Consider the following 20910-nt stretch of genomic DNA (forward strand, 5'->3'; position numbering starts at 1 on the left):
TTTTTAAAAAAACACCATTCATTGTATAAATCTCTTCAGTCTCTATGCAACCTTCAGAATGAAGCTCTATTGCTTAGTTTGACTTCTACTCCCTTTTGAAGATAAATGTTCTGTGAATTGTAAAGGTAAATTGAAAACACTTCAATTATGCTATGGGGAACAACTGTACTAAACAGGCAGCGGTATGGCTTCGGTCCTCATGAAATCTGACACTAAACTTCAACAGAAGGGGTCTGTGTAAAAATCAGAATAGGAAGGCTAAAGTTTTTTCTACTATATCAATTTAAATGTAGAAGCATTTTGTTTTTACATGCATCTCTATTTAGATGGGCCACTACTTAAATGGGCCAAACCCATTTCATATAGAGCAGATTTGGGATTTTTCTCATGCCATAAATTCTGTACAATGTATCCAGGTCTGGTTCTCCAGAGGAGAAAGGGAAAAAACAGGTTTGCAATTTTCAAAACGTCTAGTTTGTACTGCTGCTTTTCCTGGCTGTTAGGTTTTTGAGATTATCATGAGTTAGATTATGGTGGTATCAAATAGAAATAGCCTTAAAGTTTAAAATCATGTGGAGCCAGAATTAAGTGAAATGGATGTGCTTTTAAACACCATAAGAATTACTGAGGTATTGCACAGAGGCTGTTAAAGTGAAAAATCTTATTTTGGTGCTTACTGCACCCCTGACTTAGCCTAGCATTGGTCTGTTAACAATGTGCTGTGAAAAAAACCTGAGAGGCAAACACTTGGTTTACTTACCAACATGGTTTGTGAAGTGAAAACTGAAGGGAAGGGGTTGGGGGTGGGGGGGGCAAATTAAGTTGTAAACATTTTGACCTGCTTGCATGGATTTTCTTTAAAGATTGATGTAAGAATTTTGACTTTTTATATTTGAGAAATACCAGAATAAAATCTAAATTAGTCCTGTGGATGATGTAGTGATTCCATTGCAAATACTGCAAAAGAAGTGTTTGTGGAAGAGTCTTCAATCCCATCTAAAATGTACTTAGTTTCATCTAACGTTTCCTACTTCTTGCCTCATCCTTGCCCTCTAGCTTCTTCTAGCCCTGTGGAAGAGCCCTCTGAAGAGCTTATCCCAGCACAACTGCCCCAGCTGACTGCTCCCAGGTAACTGGTGCCCATACCAATGAGACTTCTGACTCTATTTCCTTTCAGTATTGTAATGCCTGCCACTTGCAGCATAGACGTGTATTTAACATCTGAACAGTAACACTGAGAGCAGCTGCATCAGATCAGACCAAAGGTCTATCAAGCCCAGTACCTCATTTTCAACAGTGCCTGGAGGGATTAGGAACAACAGGACAGTAAGTATTTGCCTCAAGTGCCCCCCATTTGTGGCTCAGGATCCTCCCCAGCCAGACATAGTTTCTTTGTGCTGTTACAAGGAATGGATTTCTTTTCCTTGAACTTGACACCATGCCCCTGCCTTACAACACGTATGTCTCTAATACCCACCCCAGCTTGGAGAGCACTGCTGGAGCCCTGCCTCCTCCTGCTGCAGGCCCACCTCCTCTTGCCTTGTTTTTTTTGAACCTGCTTCCTTCCACATTGTTTTGACAGTGAGCAGTTACTCTGTTCCCCCTCTCTGTATGACTTCTGACAAGTAGACGGTTACCGCACATCCTTCTCTTCAGATTTAAGAGAGTTTTACCGTAGTTGTGTCTGGCTCCTATCAGAGTATCTCCCGTGCATCATGTGAAGTTGAAGCACACAAGTAGGGGTAGGGTGCGTGTCAAAGCACAACACACAGGGAAAGGCAAAATGATTGACTTTTCCAAGACTCAGAAGATGGTAAGAATCTTCAAGCTTTAAGTTGAATGTATTTGGGCTTTTTTAAACTTAGCCTTTTACGTTCACCACTCTTCTGGCCTCGGTACTGCTGCGGCATTAAGCTAGGCACTGCCTGCTCAGCTCAAGTGATGAAGCCAGCGCTGTGTCTGCATTAGGAGGACAGTGCTCCACACCAGGAATATTGCCTCTTAACCTGCAAAGTCAGCAGCTGCGGGCATGTCCCTGCTTGTGGCAATCTGAGTGCTGTGGGCTGTGCACCGCTCAGAACAATGCTCTTGGACAATTTTCTGTCCCTAAATAAGCAGGAAATGCTGTTCAAAGAGCCGGTTTAGGAAGGCTAGAGACCACTGAATGAGCCTGCTGTATGGCCAGCTGCTGTTTGCCTGATCGCCCACACTGAACTTTCAAGCAGTTCTCAGTGGCAGCAGTGGTTCCCAATAGCTTTCCCTCGTTATTTGTTAGCACCAATGCTGATGGATGGACAGATGAAGCAGCACATACAGCAGTGTGTGCTACTGGCCAAAGACCATCACCTTATGCACTTACCCTGCTGTTGGCTTACCTGTGGCAGACTCCAGACAGACTGTAACAAGGCCCTTGTGCTAAGTGACTTTCTGCTGCCATTCAACTGCTTAATTGTCCTAAATACTTCTTTGCTGCTTTCTGGGTACCCCACTAGCACAACCTGTCTTTGGATAAGGGAGGCAAATATCCACAGCAACTGAAGAAAGGAAAAATACCATTAGAATCACCTTACTGTGTCTTATTCTTCTGAGATTAGCCCGCCTTTAGTAATCGGTGCATGGGGCGTAAGACCACAGACATCCCTCGATAAATCTGTCAGTACCCATCCTAAGCCTTCAGTGTTACCTGTAGTAATAACGAGTAGCCGATGGGAAAACCACAGCAGGTGTTGGGCTGAGCACACCCGCTACAGCAAGCAACAACTGAACATCGCACATGAAATCTTTCAGATGTACAACTGACCTTGCAAGCCTGTCTACAGAGATCACAGACATCTGAACTTGGGCACCTGTCAGCCAGGGAGGTGCAGATTAGGCCTGAACCAAAAATACTCCTTCACAGCAGCTCTGCAGACAAGAGCCCAGCCTACACCAGAGTATCTGAAACACAATTTTGCAACAAGTACTGCAGTCAGAGATGAGTTTCCCATGTGAAATAGTATGTATTTTTCTTTGTAAAAAAAATAAAAATAATAATAAAAATCTTTCTGTTACATGCCACACTTGCATCGATCTCTACCTGGGAAGGTATACAGAAACCGCAGGTACTGTACCTCCCAGCCTCTCTATCTTGAGGAGGATTCTTGAGTACTTTGTCTCAGTGATGGGCTGATCAATGGTGACAACTCCCCCGGCAACAAACTGAGCTACCCAGATGAGTCGCCTTAGGATATCATTCCCTTTCCTGACACAGGTCGTCCAGCAGGTAGTGTTCAGCTGACAGCTTCCACCACCCCCCCCCTTCAAATCAGAGCAGTTTTTACCCTTAGTTTTCTGCCCAGCAGACAAATAGAGAACAGTCTACTTGCTCACCCCTAACCCCTTATTGTAAGTGTTGAGGGGAGTTTACGAAAGCAAACGCCACAGGTAAAGCAGTTCCACTGCTTGATGCCACTCTTCTAACAAACTTCAGTGCAACATAACAATTGGATATTTGCTTTAAAATCTTCCTGCACACTTTGACAGGAAAGGTTGCAATACACAGTACAAAATCCATCATAGCAGACATGTAATTATTAACTTCGTGCTGTGCTCATAATGTAACACGGTTTAGCAGAGCTTACATCATCTATCAATTTGATTGCACTAGAAATTGTCCAAACTGTACACTTCAGTAGGAACCTCTTGTACTAAAACAGGCAGATTTAAACACGGGCAGGCAAAAAAAAAAAAACATCCTCTGAGCTTGTGTACCAGAGCAGTTCCCCTCTGATGGCTTTAGGACAGAGGTGTTGCTCTTTTCTCCCCATACAAGGAGGGGGGCGGGGGGGGAAGCCCCAGCAATTGGGAAGTGAGTTATGAGAGAAGTTATCAATGTTTATTTTCCTTATTTTAACAGATGTGAAGAACTGTTAGGAAACTGTATTGCACACTGACAGCAGCCCACTACAGTTAAATGAAGCTCAGTGCCTATGTAATGAATAATCACTCTTCCTTTTATTTCAGTGTCATATTACATTACAGTCAAGACATGTTATTGACAAAACCTACCAGACATTTTACTTCAAGAGTAACCCTCAAAAAAAAAAAAATCCCAAGAAGGAATGTACATAAATAGAGATGTCACAATTTTTGATGTTACTAGTCCATTAAGATGTTTCACAATAACCTCAATGTGTTGGAAATAATACACTTTCTTGAAAGCTATAGAAGCAACATTTCACTTGGTTTAGACTAAAATCAGCTAAGATACAAAAAAACCTGTTCCATCAGTTCCCAGTGATAACACACTTCACACCCTTGACAGAACATGGCTACACGTTAAGAGACCACCACTGAATGGTTATGCAAAAATAAAAGCCTTCCAAATCCTCCTCTTTATCTACAGGAAACTACTGCAAAAGTATTTTGCATGTGTGGTTTTAGAGCCCATGTGATAACCCAGCTACACAGTTACTATCCAGACACTAACATACAAAAAGCAATGTCACCACTCTTGCTCAGGATTTCAGGACATCTGACACATAGCACCAGTAATGCTAGAGGAAACCCATTTATTTTCAATTTACTGTAAATTTATCCAATGGACATCCACTAAAAATGGAGATAAAACTAATGCTCCCTAAAAGATAGCTGCATTTGCTAACCAGATGTAATGGTAGATGTAACAGAAGTAACTTTGAGTTTCAGACCATGGCTGTGCATATACACCTGCTTAACTGAGGAAGAAGTTGTATCTAACCGGCTTCAAAGAATTTAGCCTAAAAGTTTCACATATTCCTCAGCATAAGATAGAATGAAATTCCCAGGTTGGCTTTAGACAGGGCTCTTAAATCAGGTTTAAAAGTTAAATACATATTATTTAATATATACCATCAACTTTAAAAGGATTAAAATATGCCTGAATAGACCCCACAACAAACAAATTTTAGTTTTTAGGAAGCCCATTTAAAATTTCTTTCATTACAACTAGCATTTGAAAATACTCTGAAAAGTGTTAAAATACAGTTAAAATACCTATCCTTTTACACCGTTAATTTCAGATGTACCATCACTATGGACTCATACGTTCAAACTCAGACATCATGGACTACTTTAATAAAACCTCAAATTTGTTGAGATAGTTAAAAAAAGAACCCAGACACATACTGGCTACTGTGTACTCAAACGGTTCCATAATCCACTTTATTCAGTCACTAGCAAATGGAGGCAGAGGATTTTTTCTGTTAATATATTAACAATATACCATCAAGAACTTAGTTTTAATTACATCCTCCAATTAGCAGCCAACTCTAGCTGAGTTTTACGCCCTGAACCTACAGATACCTAGCCATCTGCTAAGTGACCTTGGGTCTGGGTTCATCCCACCTAGTTTGAAGTTAAATTGTGTAAATGCCAGTTCAGGTCCTGTTTCTCAACCGAAGGAAAGGAAAGCCACTTTCAAAGGGGGTGCTCAGGTGGGCCTGACCGTCCCCTGGGGGTGCCACTCGTCCTTGGACTAGAGACAGAGCTGAGGCAAGCTGTATATGTAGTGTAAGGTAAAGCTTTAAGAGGTAGGTGAAATTGAAATGAATCCGGGGTCTACCGCACAGCTTATGTTCTCAGCCACCTGCCACAAAAGTTGCCCATGTTAATATCATATATGGGATGTATGCCAGCTAGACCCAAACACAAGCTCCTTTGTAATGAGAAGGCAGGGTTAATGGTGCTTACCCACTCTGAAGAACAATCAATTTGTTACAAGCCCTGAATGCAACTTTGGCTTACATTCAACACAGAACCTCCTCTTAAAACAGGGTTTTTTATCGCTCAGTCTTGGTGAGAAAGTTGAATTCTGAACCAAGCTTCAACCATGTCACAAAGAGTACTTTGAGGGACAATACCGATCACTAACCACTGAAAGCACTGCCTGTTGGAAAACGTGGTTTTAATAGATATTCTTCATCTTACATAAAAGCACAATAAATACACCACATTCTATAGAAATTTCAGCTGACACTAGAGTAAGAAGAGGTGAAAGGAGAATACCAATAGACTACACAACCATACCCCTGAATTGCATGGCAAAACACTCCCCCATTGCAACTACTGCAAGCTGTCATTTACACACCTCAGGTTGGCCTCGCCAAAAGCTTTTCAGCTTCTTTTTTTTGCCTTTTTTTTTTTTTGTGAGGGAGAGGGCTTGGGGAAAGCAAGAGAATAGGGATACAAGAAATTAAGGGAAGCAATAAGATGGGTTCCCAGAAAAGATGCTGGACTCCCAGACAAGATGCATACACAAAAAACAAGGATGAGAAGGAAGTTTTTAATCACTTTCCTTCCCTGCAGTAAAGACCTTTGTTGCTATTTAAGCTGACCAGTTGCTCAAGCAAGTAGCTTAATAGGGCTCATAGAAAAAAAAACAGTGGTATGAGGTGCTAGCTCTAAGTGGTTAAGCAAACATCAGCCGATACACAAGCTGGCTGTAACAGTGGTTCTACACACTGGTATTTCATGTTAATAGAGGGCAGGAATTAAAGAAGGTAGAAAACTGTGTAGCCTAACACCTGATGACAATCTGCAAAGAGAAGTTACACAGATACTCATAATTAGTGCTGTCAGTTGCTCTCAACCTCCTACTTGATAATGGTTATTTTCATGAAAATGCATATGAATGCATTACTAAAATTATGGTTACAATGGTTACATCAGAGACTTGTTTCTAAAAGTCACTCCAAATGCAATTTCATATTAAATTGGCCAGGTAAGGTCACCCACATAACACAAGCTAATAAAAAAAGTCAGCAAACACAAGCAAAAAAATCACGTGAATTCCACCTCTTTACTGTTTAATCTGTCAGACTGGTGAAGACAAATTGTCAATTCTGTTTCAATTTTTTTAAATACGATTGTCACATTAGAGAAATGAAAACACAGCAAAATAAACTGTACAAAGGCAAAGTAGAATAACAAAAAATATTTTACTAAAACATAAGATTTACAGGAGATTTTCCAGACAAGCCATACAAAATGGTCACAAGCTTTTTCTTGGAGGGATTTTTCTACACTTGACAGCAGAATCACAATATTATTAGTGAAGGTGACGGATGTTTAATGTTCCCATTTTTTGTTCAAACAATGAAGCTTGTCCATCTACAGCGTCTAAGTTAGACTGGGCTAGAGGGTATATTCTAAAGTATAACTGGTTAGCTGCTTTTACCAATGCAATTAGCATCACCATAAAAAGGGAGGAGGAGCCCACAAAATTAAAACAAAAAGCCCCACAGCTAACCCTGCCTACCTTCATTCACAGTGCTTATACTTAAACCATGATGGGAAAAATGATTAAAAGCAGAGATGTGCTGCTGCTTTTAAACAATTTCACAACAATCCAGATGATACTTCTAGCCTCTGCTCATGCGGTACAATAGTGATTTAGGACAAGACACAGATTTGCTAATGTGCATTTAATCACCAAAGGACTGAAGATGTCTGGGCTTTTATTCTGTAATGTTTCTAAGACTGTGTCCATTAAATGCAAACAAAAAAGGAAGAGGTCTTGGCAGAACAGGAGAAGTGATGCACACTTGATGTTCAAAGCGCATTTAAATATTATTCATGGCATATAGCCTAGTCCATGCTCTGGCTGTAAAGAAAGAGAAACACATTTAAAGAAAAGATGTATTTTTCAGGCTTTAATAAAGTCATTTTAAATACTTATTTTTAAAGATCACTTTTATACCGCTGCTGCAAGTATACAAAATATATCAGTTCTGAGATTTTAAACGCAATTTTGAACTCCTATAATACACAAAAGTTGACAGCTGCTGAAGCGGCCTGACTGCAGTGGATCCAAAAGCGAAGAGGCATAATGTAATAATTATTTCAATCCATCACAGCCTGCCACAGAAGGAGGTATGGAAGAGATGTACTTTCTGAAACTAGATAATCTGTTCCTTAAGCTTTACAGAACAAGCAGTGATGTGTACTTTTATTTTACCATGAGTCCAAATTAGACATGCTTGCAATTTAGGAACATGAAAATTCAAGGTAAAACAGATCAAGAGAGTGCTTTTCTTCCAGCAGGCCTCAAAGACTTGAAAATAGACCACCGCAGGCACATTCAGGGTACTTGGACTATGAGTGCGTGCAGTAATTGTTTCTGCAAGTTACAGACGTAAAACAAGAGGTCAGGATTTATATCCCCCAACCAGTTAGTAATCAGCTACTTCCTAAAGCTAGAGAAAGAAGTGTAAGATACATCACCTGTTTCTATGGCTTGGGCTTCATTGGTCTTCCATTGCTCAGCTACATCATTTGCTAGTGGATCATCTGGATTGGGAGCGCTTAACAAAGCCTGGATTGATAGCAGAACTGTACGAATCTGCAAAGCTGGGGACCATTTATCTGAAGAGACATTTATAGCAGTATGAAACACTGTATTCGTCATAGTCTACAGAAAGAGCAAATTTTCCTCTCACAGATTAAAGAATAAGCAAGGTATTCTTTAAACAAATGAAATCTCTTTTTAAGGTCAATCTACAAGTTTCTGTACTTAATAACATCAAAACAAAGAAAACAAGCACTTACCTTTCAAAATATCTAAACATATTCTTCCCAGCTTGTCTACATTAGGATGATAAATTTTGGTCATGAAACGTACTTTAGGAGCTGCCATTGGATATTCTTCTGGAAGGAATAGTTCAAGTTTAAATGTCCCACCCTCAAAGGGGGAATCCTGTGGACCTGCAATGACCACATGAAAATAACGTGCGTTGCTTTCATCTGGCTCCGCTTTTATCCCAGGGACTGGCTCTGCCAGCAAGCGCTGGGTTTCCTAGAAGAAAAAGAAGAGAAAATGTAACAACTACAACCCATTTAAAATAAACATGACCTGTACAAACTATTTTAAAAACAACAAGTATTCATTATGAGTTCCTTGTCTACATCCACAGAAATGATCATGTTAGACAAATACCTTAAAGTCAAAGAACATCTGCAGAAAGAAGATGAGGGTGTGGTAAACTGGTACACATCTCCTTTCGGATCCCTCAACTGCTGTAACAGTGTGTGCTTCTATAGCGCACGGTAATAGATAACAATTAAGCTGTCCTCAACAAATTTCTTAACTTTTGATTAAACTACTGTCAAGCTGTTATTTTTCAATATACTTAAAAGCATTTTGAAGAATACCACAGTAAAAGTACCAAAACCATTTTCCATTTTACCTTAAACAGAAAATCCCACCCGTGAAAAACTAAAACGGCTCATCACTCACAGAAAGTGTTCCAAGATTTACTCTAACGGGAGTGGATTGGTTTATTATGATGAACATTTGTACTTGAATCAGATTCAACTTTGAAAAATTCAAAGTACTACTCTGCTGCAACACTAAAGGTGTTTATAAGGATGCTTTACATATTTACACATATATACACATAAATGGCTCTGATGTGAGTACTGTCAGCCTACATATAACCATGCTTAAAGTCACCCTAACAAACAGCAAGTTGCTCTGTAAAATTAAGAAAGCCTGGTTTCCTACAGAGATTTGTATTCTTTGTTGCTCAATTCTGCCCACAGCACTGATCCTAGCTCAGACACCGCGCTGTGACCACAGCTAAAAGCTGCCTGTGTTCTGACCATCCATCCCACTAATGCACTGAGCAGACAGACCAACCAAGTCCTGTACGTCTTTTCTTCTCTGCTGCCAGCCTTCACAAGTCTTACAGGCACCATTCTGCTCCTTCTTATAAAAAAGAACCCAAGGCCAAAACAGGCCACAGGACACGAGGCAGAGACAAAAAGTCCTGCCGAAGCCTCATTTCCTCAGGTAATTTTAGCCCCATTTCCTGCTTTTCCTCTAACTTGTTTTTACTATGTACAGTTAATTTTTTCACCACCTTTCTGTGCTGGCTTTCATAAAGAAAAATTATTCTGTTTTTACTGAAGAAAAATGGTAACTTGTAGGTGTAATATTAAATTTTAAATATTAATTTATTATTCTAGTTTTATAGCATATTTATTCTGTGTGTCTACAACAGCACTAATACAAAGACAAAACAGACAGATTACCTCTACTTGGCTTAATACGTTCTTCAAACATAACTGGACTGTTACAATACTGGCATTTTGTAGAAATAAATGCACACAGCATTCAAGTGATATGGCTGTCTTGATGCAGTTAACTAACACCTCACTTTAGCAAAAAATAATCAAATACATAATATAAAGAAGTGAAGTCACAGTAATTAATGCAAAAATCCAGTTATTCATCTCAGAATTGTCAAGGTCCTACAAATCATAATATTGAAGTTATTACTATGTACATACACAAACATAAAAATAATTTATCTAGTCTAATTCCTTGTTGTGACTACATATTGCCTACTTATCTGCATAGGCATTAGCAGCCAATGCCACTTACAGACCTTACTGGAAGGACATCCAAGCTTCTTAGTGCTGTCTACACTCACTTCTGCAAGTATTTTTTTTTTAATTATACACATAAATTTATAACATACTCAGAATTTGTGTTCTGCTGGCTATTTACTTGTGCAGTAATTCTGTAGAAAAGCAGTTATAATGAATACTTAAAGCTTTAGTTTAGTGGTATGAAAGTCAGTGAATAAGAAACTATAGATTATCCCTGTAACTGCATAAAACATTCTCCATTTCTTTCAGCAATGTTTCAGTATGAGTGCTGCCGCAGGTAAATGGGACAATCTGGAATCCACCTATGAAGGATCATATACTTATTACAGTTTGACAGTTTTGGCAGAGGAAACAGTGACGTATGCCAAATACAAACTAATACAGGAAGACAACTTGAAATTAAAAAAGACAGACCTTAACAAAAAGACCCAATTTTTAAACTTCTTCACAGTTGCTACCACACGGACTTTGCCAGATACACGCTAATAGGCAAATCATGAGTTTGGTTCTTAGGGCCATGCTCAAATCTAAAACTTTTTTTTTTTTTAATAATAATAAGGACAACACATTTAATAGCTGGGCTGATCTCCGCAGTCCCTAGCCCCCAACTCAGTCATTGTGGTCCCCAGACTGCCTCCCTAGTTTTGGCAGTATGCTGACTGTAACCATTTTGAGTAGCCAATCCTGGCTTAAAATAACCCAGAATCAGCATTTCCCTGGCAGCAGCATCAGCACTTCTACCTGCCAGTGTAACTGAGGGAGCAACGCCTGGCTGCGAGCAGCACATTCTGCCACTAACAACCATTTGTCAGTAAACAATGAGAGAGCCCATGTATGAGAAAAACGATTCTTTTAATCGAGGTACCGCATTATACTGAAGGGGCTATACCACTGCTAGTATGTCACCACGTTCAGATAGCCCTTTATGCCTCTCCTTTATGTGGCCACAGTTACCTTGCTATAAAACACCACAGAAAAGGGGAGTGCAAAGAAAAGCATTTATGCTGCATACAGCTACACTAGTGCTGAGGCTACTCAGAACCCATACAGGCCCTCTGTGGAATATTAATATTAGATGAAAAATGCTTTAAGTAAGGACACCTCATTTCCCGCACTGTGCATGGAGTTCCACCACTATCGGCATAATTGAAGCCGTTTTCAAAGAGAGATGAGGAGGAATACTTGCAAGAAATCTGTGGGGGAACTGGTTGACACTCATGTTTCATTACCGCCAGGCCCTGATGCAGCCATCGGGCTGAGAGAGCAAGTACACACACGAAATGATAGGTCGTGACTCCTGTGAACATACACCACTACCGTTTTATGCAAAAGCTGAGAAGCATCTTCCGTTCAGAAAAGGCATCTTTTTAAAACAGTATAACACAGACAACCTTGTTAGACTATGAAAAACATAATGAAGATGTCATTTATTAAAAGAATGTGAAATGTTTGTACTTGATATACATCAACATCACCTGCTAAATTCTGACAGCAAATAATGCTTTTGCCCTTCAATTATGAAGAAATTTTTAATATCATCTTCAATATATTTGGGGGGAAACCATGGAAAAGGAACAGAAAGGGAGAAATTAATCAAAAAGTTACGTTTTAAGGTCTAAACATATAAAATGCTTAAACATACAAGTAGGTCCAGTTCTAAGGTGATATCAGGGACTCGACTTCCACATTTTACAGTAAGATGGCCAGTTAAAGACATGCTGATTCTAAAATAAATTTGATTTGCCATAAGACTTGGAGAAGTAAGTCATATTTGAGAGAAACACTTATCAGTATACAGGGCAACACTATCCACGAGGTCAGGAAACTGAACCGCTTAAAGTTTTGGGGTTTTTTTGGAAGTGTGCATTACCAAAAAAAAAAAAAAAAACCACACCAAACTTCCAAAAAACACCCTGTAAGTTACGCACAAGAGAGTCACGAGATGTGGACTCAACCTACAAACAAGGAAATGTTTAACTACATGTTGATCTTATTTTGTAATTTTATATTACCTTCCCCAGAGGATGGTTACCCAATGAAAAACAGTCTCTCAAACATGTTTAAATAAATAAATAACTGGCTTCTAAATAAGCTTTTAACTTCCACCTTTTTAACTAATTAGAAAGATCAAGCATATGCAATATTTCACTTTTCAGCATCTTTTTAGGCAAAATCTTTCTAACAGTTTTTTAGCTGAGGAAGTGAGTTTTGTGCAATCTGTCACTTCCCCCTTTCTCCCCAAAACTGCCTTTGAACCCTCTGTCCAATTTCAACTTTTCCGTATGTTTTATAAGCTGTCAGTGGCTAAGCCAGAAACCAAGCTCAGTGCTACTGAAGAGAAAGACATGAAGAACTGTGATATTACATGCTGTTTGGCCAGTTTATTCCAACCAAGTATGTACTATTCTTGCCTGGCAAAAGACCCTGCAAATAAGAATAAAAAGAGCTGGGACACCCAAATATTAACATGTTAAAAAGGAAAAAGGACAAATTCACAGAAAACCAGTTTTTGCAGTTCTGCTGCTCACAATAAGTGTTTTTACAATAGAGCAGTTAATTTTGTCTTCATGGGAATACAAATTTCCATCAAATAAGTGTTCCAGAACAGCACTTTATAGTGTTTCTTATTAGCTCTCCTCTAGCATACTCAAGTAAGTTTCACAGAAGAGATTTCAAGACATATTTTGAGCTTAAAGCACTTAATGAAGTATCCCATGCTGCCGGTAGGCAGTTATTTCTATTCACCATAGTCTGCAATGTTTTTAGATTGAGATCTCTTTTCACTCCTGCTTTTACTCCACTTTTTCCAATTCCAAGTTAAATGTCATAATTTTCATTGACTAAAGAAAATTAATAAACCCAAAATGAAGATACATGCCAGTCAGTACTTAAAAAAAAAAAACAAACACAACACTGTCATTCACAACTGGTTATGCCCCCACAATTTTATCTTTCTTATTTTTAATTAAGTGGTTAAAAAACACAGAAGTGTTGAAGGTGTTTTGACAAGCAAAGCAAGGCTTTTCTTACCAACACAGGTGGCCAGAAGTAGAGTGACAGATGATATGGATGGGACAGATGGTGTAGCTGACATTCTGCACAGCTATTCTTCTACGAAGACACTAAATTGAAAACTAATTGTACCCAAGAGGGGAGAAACCCTCAACCTTTTTTTACAGTAACCTGTGAGGACAAGAAGCATCAGGAAGATCTTTAGAAGAGACCGACAGAGCAGGAGGTGATGGTGAGGGTTTTTCGGGTTGCCGAGACTGAGGGAAGCCACTCAAACACAAGAGATCGATTTGCAGGGGTTATGTTTCGTTCTTTGAGCTTTTGCTTGGTTATCCTGCTTTTCAGTGGAAGGGAGAAAAAAAGAAGTTACTGAAAAGCAGACATAACCACCAGGATTCTCCTGGTTCATACACCCAGAACAAGACAGAGCCCTTCTTTAGGGAAGCAAACTGAACAACCCAGAAGATGCTTCCATACAGACATGCACGAAAATCAATTGTTACAGCACATGGAGATACCAGCAAGCATACAAGAAGGAATCCATTAGAAATATACTATTTCAATCACTTCCAGTCTTGAGAAGTGTTTAGAAGAGCCTCAAGCTGCCAAGGCCTCAATCAAAACAACCAAAAAAAGATTTCTGTATGCTACATTTTTGTAAAACAAAAAGCTACTTCAGAAGCCTTACTTGCTATCAACAGACTAAAGCAGGATTAGACAGTGGCATATTGGCAAATAACTACAATCAGAAAACTCATGTATGCAAGTACTTGAAAAAAAAAACCAAACATTATTTCTTACATAGCAGAGCCACTGCAGCTGAACTGAAATCTCCAAAGCTTCACCTGTCTGACAGTGAAGGAAGAAATTTTTGCATGGGATTAGACAATTTCTAAAGCTTCTCCATTGCTTTTTAGAAAGGAGTAATATATTCTTTGCTTGGAAAAACAATTGCAATTCCATTCCCTGTACTATGGCAATAGTTAATCACCACAAATTTCACACTGCCTGCCAAGGGATGTGGCTAAAAAAGTTAAGAACAAATCAATATCTAGCACCCTCAAAATACGGGAACTTTAAGGCTACTGTATGAAGGCCACTAGAATTTAAGAGAGAAGCTTGCTTGCAAAGTCAGCACAAACTCGCTCAAAGAAGAAATCCAAGCTCCATGTCTTCAGCCAAATTTGCTTTGCTCAGTAATTCAGCTGTCTGCATGCTCAATTCCCTGACACCCCAGTCGTCTTATTTCATAGTCAGTATTACTGCTATACAGTTTCCTTCAATAAGTAAAAAATTCTGCATATTAATCCACAAGTTAAATACAGTAGTCTTTAGTGAGATGTTACAATTGAAGGAATATTTTTTGACAGAATCTAATGTGGTCTTCTGCTCTAAAGAGTCCTTTAATATCAGCTGTGAAATCACCTGGCGAAATTCATAAAATCCATTAGAACAAAGGGAACTTAGAGAAATCCCAACAAAGCCTGAACATTTTAAGCTGATAAATGAGCAGCCACTGGGGAAAGGAAGAAAAAAAGCTGTGCTGCCTTTCCACTTCCTATTATGCACCTTCACTTTTGCCTGTATAGCTGTCTCTTGACATCATGGTGAAACATAGCATGTAGCCAATCTGGAAGAAAAAAAGAAAAAAAAATCATGCAAGAGAGAAGAGTTCCTGACGCAGTTCACCACATGTCCACGCAAACAGCTGTGCCAACAAAAAGGAGGGTGCAAACACATGCTGTCAGAAGGATGGGAGAACAGACTTGGTGAAAGGGCTGGTTTAAAGAGTTGAGACTGCAGCGTTAATCACAGCGAGATACTAACGTAACAGATTACTATTCTGTAACCAACCTAAAAAGGAAACGCAGAGGCTACCTCCTCATGGAAGAAGCTTAACTACCAACAGGGCTAATTTCAGTAACAGATGGTAAACTGCTAAATAAAAGTCTTCATCCATCTGTAAAAGTCTTAAACACCAAATTCTCTGTATATCTTCTTACTTGTTATAAACAGTTATCTAGCGATCTTTTATAGCGTTGAGACTACAGAAAAGCATCCTTATGACTAGCAGCTTTATGCTAGTACCTTAAAAAGAAAGAGAGAACATCAGTAAGACTTTCAAAGGTCAACATAGCTGTGATAAAATTATTCTGAAACTTCAAAACAGAAAACATTAATAAGGCCTCCTACACAAAGAGAAAAGATTGCAGGTCTTAAAGCTGTTAAATATTTAAAATGGCACAGTACCACATCTTTATGCAAAGTCTCCGGGGAATGATTCTTTCCTCGTATTTTAAGCAGCATATTTACTAGCTCAATTCTCTATGCAGTAGTTAAGTAATTTACCTTCAGCATCACCTACTAAGATGGAGGTTACACCCTTTGTCAGGCCAAGGCAAAGTACAAGCCTTCTCTAATCTACTTCAGACAGTGAAAAAATGTAGGTAATATCCACCTTTACCTGTAGGTTCAAATAACCCTAGGTGGCTTTATTCTGAACAAGTCAGAGAAGACAGATGATGGATGAGTATCTTTGTCTTAATAGGACTTAATCTGCAATGGGAATTACAGCTCGCAGCTCAACTCCCAGTGCTTATTGCTGCCCCCTTGCCAGAAATCACCATCCTGCAAATCTACTGAGAAAGTAGACCCTGTCAGCATTCCCAGTTCAGTTCAGGAAAAGTGAGCTGGGCTCTCTTAACTAGATCTTTAACCCAAAAAATATTGACTGACAACATACAAACTCTGCTGCCATCTCGCAGAGGACAGTAACTTCCAAGAGAAACTGATGAACAGTTGGCACTGGCTATGGGTAAATCATCTTCCACCAGTATGAATGAATGAAATCTGCACATGTCTTGATACGTTTCTTCCACAGGCACTACAAGCAAGGGTGTCCAAACAGCTAGCTACAAAATAAACTTGTTTGGTAGTGTTGGCCATTTATAAAAGGAAGAATAGGATGCAACGCTGCATGAATAGTCCCAAGATGGCCTAAAAGAAAGTTATTGGTAAAATGAAAGAGGCATCCAGATTGAAAGAAATACACATCAGCTTTCCTCACTTCTTTGGGACATAAAACTTGTATTTGGTATGATCTAATTTAACTGCATAACCATCTAGGCATATGTACAGGGTATAGGTGTCAAGATGTTGGCAGCAGGGGAGGTCCAGGGGTGTATTTAAGTGTATCTTAAAATGTATTTAAGAAAGGATAGAAAACATCACACAGAGAGAATAGTGAGCGGAAAAAACCGAAAAGTGTGAGCAAAACTAGCGTGAACACCAAGGTCAGAGAAGGAGGGTTAGGAGGTGCTCCAGGCACTGGAGCAGAGATTCCTTGTAGCCCACGGAAGACCAGAATGGAGCAGACATCCACGCTGCAGCCCATGGAGGGGACCATGCTGGAGCACAGGAAAAGCGTGAGGAGGAGGGAACAGCAGAGAGGAGCTGTTATGGACTGACCACAAACCCCCATCCCCTTGCAACCATCAGGGACAGGGGAGGTAGAGGAGTCAGGAGTGAAGGACTGAAGTTGAGTGTGAGAAAAGGGGGGCAAAGGTGTTGTTTTAATTTTGTCTTTGTTTCTCACCATCCAACTCCATTTTACTTGGCAATAAATTAATTAATTTTCCCCAAGTCGAGTCTGTTTTGCCCGTGATGGTAATCGGTAAGTGATCTTCCTGTCTTTGTTGTGACCCGCGAGCTTTTCCATTTTATTTTCTCCCCCTGCCTGGTTGAGGTGGCGAGAGAGTGGCTGGGTGGGCAGCTGGCCAAGGTCAAACCACTACAGCATAAATCACAAGGTAACTTTTAATCTGAGATGTGTTTGAAGCACTTTTAGAGAGGATGTGGTAGACAGTTTCAGACTCCACAGATGATATTGCAAATTAGGGTTGTTTTTTTTTTTGAAAAAAAGATGACAGACTTAAAACTAGCTCCATTTTCTGCTATAGTTGAAATGGTAACACTTACCACTTGGAGGGTAGCACACATACCAATTTATGTGGGAGAAGATGTGATGAGGAAAAAGAGATATCTTTCAGTTTAACTGATTGCTTATCAGTCTCTTCAATATTTGCTTCCTAGGGGAGATCAGACATTTGCTGCTAAGTCCTCCAGGAAGATTCTAAAGCAGATGAAAAGTCACTACCAGTAGCAAAAAGCAAAGAGGTGTTTGTTTTTATTTTTTTTTTAAATGTTACACCTAAGTTCCACTCTCAATGACTAAAAATTAGTGCAAGTCCTTTATCTCATTCTTCATTGGCTTCAGCTGTTGAGTTTACAATTGAGTCAAATTGCTTTCCTCCCCACCATTTCAGCCTGGTTCTCAGTCCTTCTTGACCAACTTCACTCACAACTGTAACTACCTCCACCTTGGAGTGTAAGAGTTTGCCCAAATGGGAAGCCCTAACTTCTCAGCAGCAGCGCTAATTTGTACAGTCACCATTCCATTTCATCAGCCCAAGCATTTGCAAAGTCAAACAACAAATGAGATCACAGAACTGATTTGGCTTAAGAAATAACCTTTACTGCAGAGTTCCGAGCCAAATCAATCTCTCAATCCAAGTTTACCGCAGCAGCACAGAAACTTTTGTGCTAGCACAGCCCAGGCTAAATCTGTTTATACAGTAAGGCTGCTCAACATGAACCGCAAGCTAATCACCTTGAGAACTTCTGGTTAATCTAACTTAACTAGGTGGTAACTTTTCCGCCTTGTGCTGGCTCTCTGCAAAAACCACAGAAGTACAACACCAACTTTAGCATTTCAATTCAGACTACATACAGCATACATTTGTTTCACATGTTTATTCTGATTGCAGGAAACCCTTGCCAGCTACCAGTGCCATTATCTTCCAACTACATCTAATAGTTTGGATTAATTTTGGGGTATGAAATAGCTATGAATTTAGCTGCATAGGGCGAAACTTAACGCAGCATATTGGCACACAGAAAAGTTATAATTACTTGACAAATGTCAATTATTTCCTGTTCTGTCAGAGTGGGATAAGGGGGAAGATCACACTGATCACCTTCACCAAGAACTGGTAAGTTGCACACAAGAAGGTAAACCGCATGCATGTTTTTGCTTTCATTTTTGAGGGGAAGGCGGTAGGAGAAAGTGAAACATATCAGTCAAAACTGTCTTCTACATATAGGGATAAAGCTGCCTCAGAAAACCACAAAGACTTAATTCAAAAACTTTTTATCACAGTACATCATATTTTGGCACAAATTCTTCCAGGGTCTATCAATTCATTAGCTACAATTATGTAAAGAACTGGCTATAACCAGCATTACTGAAAATAAATTAGCAGATGTCATATCATCAGAGAGATTTCAGAATGTTTAGATTAAAATTATATCACTGTAAAACAACTACATTGGAGAAAGTCTTCTGAAAATAATCTCTGCCTTTTAGGAAAAAAAGAATTAGCAATAAAGCCCATTAAACTGTAAAGCGAAGGTCAAACATCATAAATAGAAGGCCACACTTGTAGTTTCCAGTAGCTGGCCTCCACACAAATTCTTCTCTTCCTTGCCATATAATCCCTGAGTGTCAGCACCCCACACACCTCCGCTTCCTAGACTCATTACTGGGCTAACATCTCTATACACTAATGCTTCCACTACCCTGCGGGTTCCTAGACCCCATCACCAGCCCCGAATGTATCTACCCCCCAAAAAATAAAAAGAAAGAAAATGTTTGAGTGTCAACATGTCAAAGGCATCAGCTGTAAAAAAGAAAGAATAAAACAGTGGTACAGTAGATTTAGAAACCATTAACTATTACTTAATCTATGGACAATTGTCCAGCAACTTGAAACTACAGCTCTGTTAAGTAAGCACCGTGAACTCTGGATTGCTCACAGTCTTCCCTCACACACTTCTGGTTCTCCAGTTCCCATCGCCACACGATTTTAACCACTGCAAAGTCACTTACAGTGAGATGAAGACAAACATACTCCAGGTAACAGCACCTTCCCAGAAAACAAACAAACAAACAAACAAACCACCCACCAAAAAAAAAACCCCAAACAAAAACAAACAAACAAAAAAACCCAAACCAGAATCCACCCACTCTTGGAAGAAGCCCTTGTTTCTAAACAACAGTAACATGAAGAGGGGCATTTTTTACGGTCAGCATCACTCTCCCCTGAGAATGACCTCGTTCTCAAATTTTCCACAGCAGATTACAGGATTTTGGAACTGTGAAGCTGAGATCCTATGCAAATTCCTAGAGGATTATCTATGTTCTAGCACAGATCAAGCTTTTCATGGTGCATCTCCAGCTACAGTAAAGTGAGGCATAACTAAATTCACTAAGCTAATAGTGTAAATCATTCCTGCGGTTATACTGTAATGTGATGGAGCACATTTGCATTAGAGTCTTGCATTAATATACAGTGCAGAGTCAGCTATCAAAGTGTGGTTAAAGCAAACAATAATTCACACAGAGCTTCTGTCCAAATGCCATCTGTATTGGGGTGCGTGGCAAGGTTTTGGTAGCTGGGGGGGCTACAGGGGTGGTTTCTGTGAGAAGCTGCTAGAAGCTTCCTCTACGTCCGACAAGAGCCAATGCCAGCCGGCTCTAAGACAGACCCACCGCTGGCCAAGGCCAAGCCAATTGGCAATGGTGGTAGCACCTCTGAGATAACACATTTAAGAAGGGGGAAAAGAACTGTGCAACACCAGCAGCAGGCAGAAGAAAGAGGAGTGAGAATATGTGAGAGAAACAACTCTGCAGACACCAAGGTCAGTGAAGAAGGAGGGGGAGGAGATGCTCCAGGCGCTACAGCGGAGGTTCCCCTGCAGCCCCTGGTGAAGACCAAGGTGAGGCAGGCTGTCCCCCTACAGCCCAAGGAGGCTAAGGGTGGAGCAGATATCCACCTGCAGCCCATGAAGGACCCCACGCTGGAGCAGGTGGATGGGCCCAAAGGAGGCTGTGGCCCCGTGGGAAGCCCATGCTGGCACAGGTTCCTGGCAGGACCTGTGGACCCATGGAGAGAAGAGCCCACACTGGAATAGGTTTGCTGGCAGGACTTACGACCCTGTGGGGGACCCATGCTGGAGCATTCTGTTCCTGAAGGACTGCACCCGTGGAAGGGATCCACATTGGAACAGTTCATGAAGAATTGCAGCCTGTGGGAAGGACTCACATTGGAGAAGTTCATGAAGAACTGCAGCCCATGGGAAGGACCTACATTGGAGAAGTTCATGGAGGACTGTCTCCTGTGGGAGGGACCCCACGCTGGAGCAGAGGAAGAGCGTGAGGAAGAAGGAGCAGCAGAGACAATGTGTGATGAACTGCCCGCAACCCCCATTCCCCGTCCCCCTGCGCTGCTCATGGGGAGGAGGTAGAGAAAATCAGGAGTGAAGTTGAGCCCGGGAAGAAGGGCGCGGTAGGGGGAACGTGTTTTAAGATTTAGCTTTTATTTTCTCATTATCCTACTCTGATTTTGATTGGTAATAAATTAAACTAAT

General features: G+C 40.2%; 1 protein-coding gene across 1 annotated transcript in view; it reads right to left on the reverse strand.

Annotated features, from left to right (window-relative positions):
• Window positions 1–6937: 6937 nt before the first annotated feature.
• UBE2N (ubiquitin conjugating enzyme E2 N) overlaps window positions 6938–20910 on the reverse strand; it is a 19241-nt gene continuing 5268 nt past the window's right edge. The window contains exons 2-4 of the mRNA XM_075151179.1: window positions 8566–8812; window positions 8242–8382; window positions 6938–7621 (exon numbers count right to left, since the gene is read on the reverse strand). Of these exons, the coding sequence (XP_075007280.1) occupies window positions 7581–7621; window positions 8242–8382; window positions 8566–8812 (429 nt within the window). The 3' untranslated portion in view covers window positions 6938–7580. The remainder of the gene's footprint in view (window positions 7622–8241; window positions 8383–8565; window positions 8813–20910) is intronic.

Source organism: Calonectris borealis, chromosome 1 (genome assembly GCF_964195595.1).
Source record: "Calonectris borealis chromosome 1, bCalBor7.hap1.2, whole genome shotgun sequence".
Lineage (NCBI taxonomy): Eukaryota > Metazoa > Chordata > Aves > Procellariiformes > Procellariidae > Calonectris > Calonectris borealis.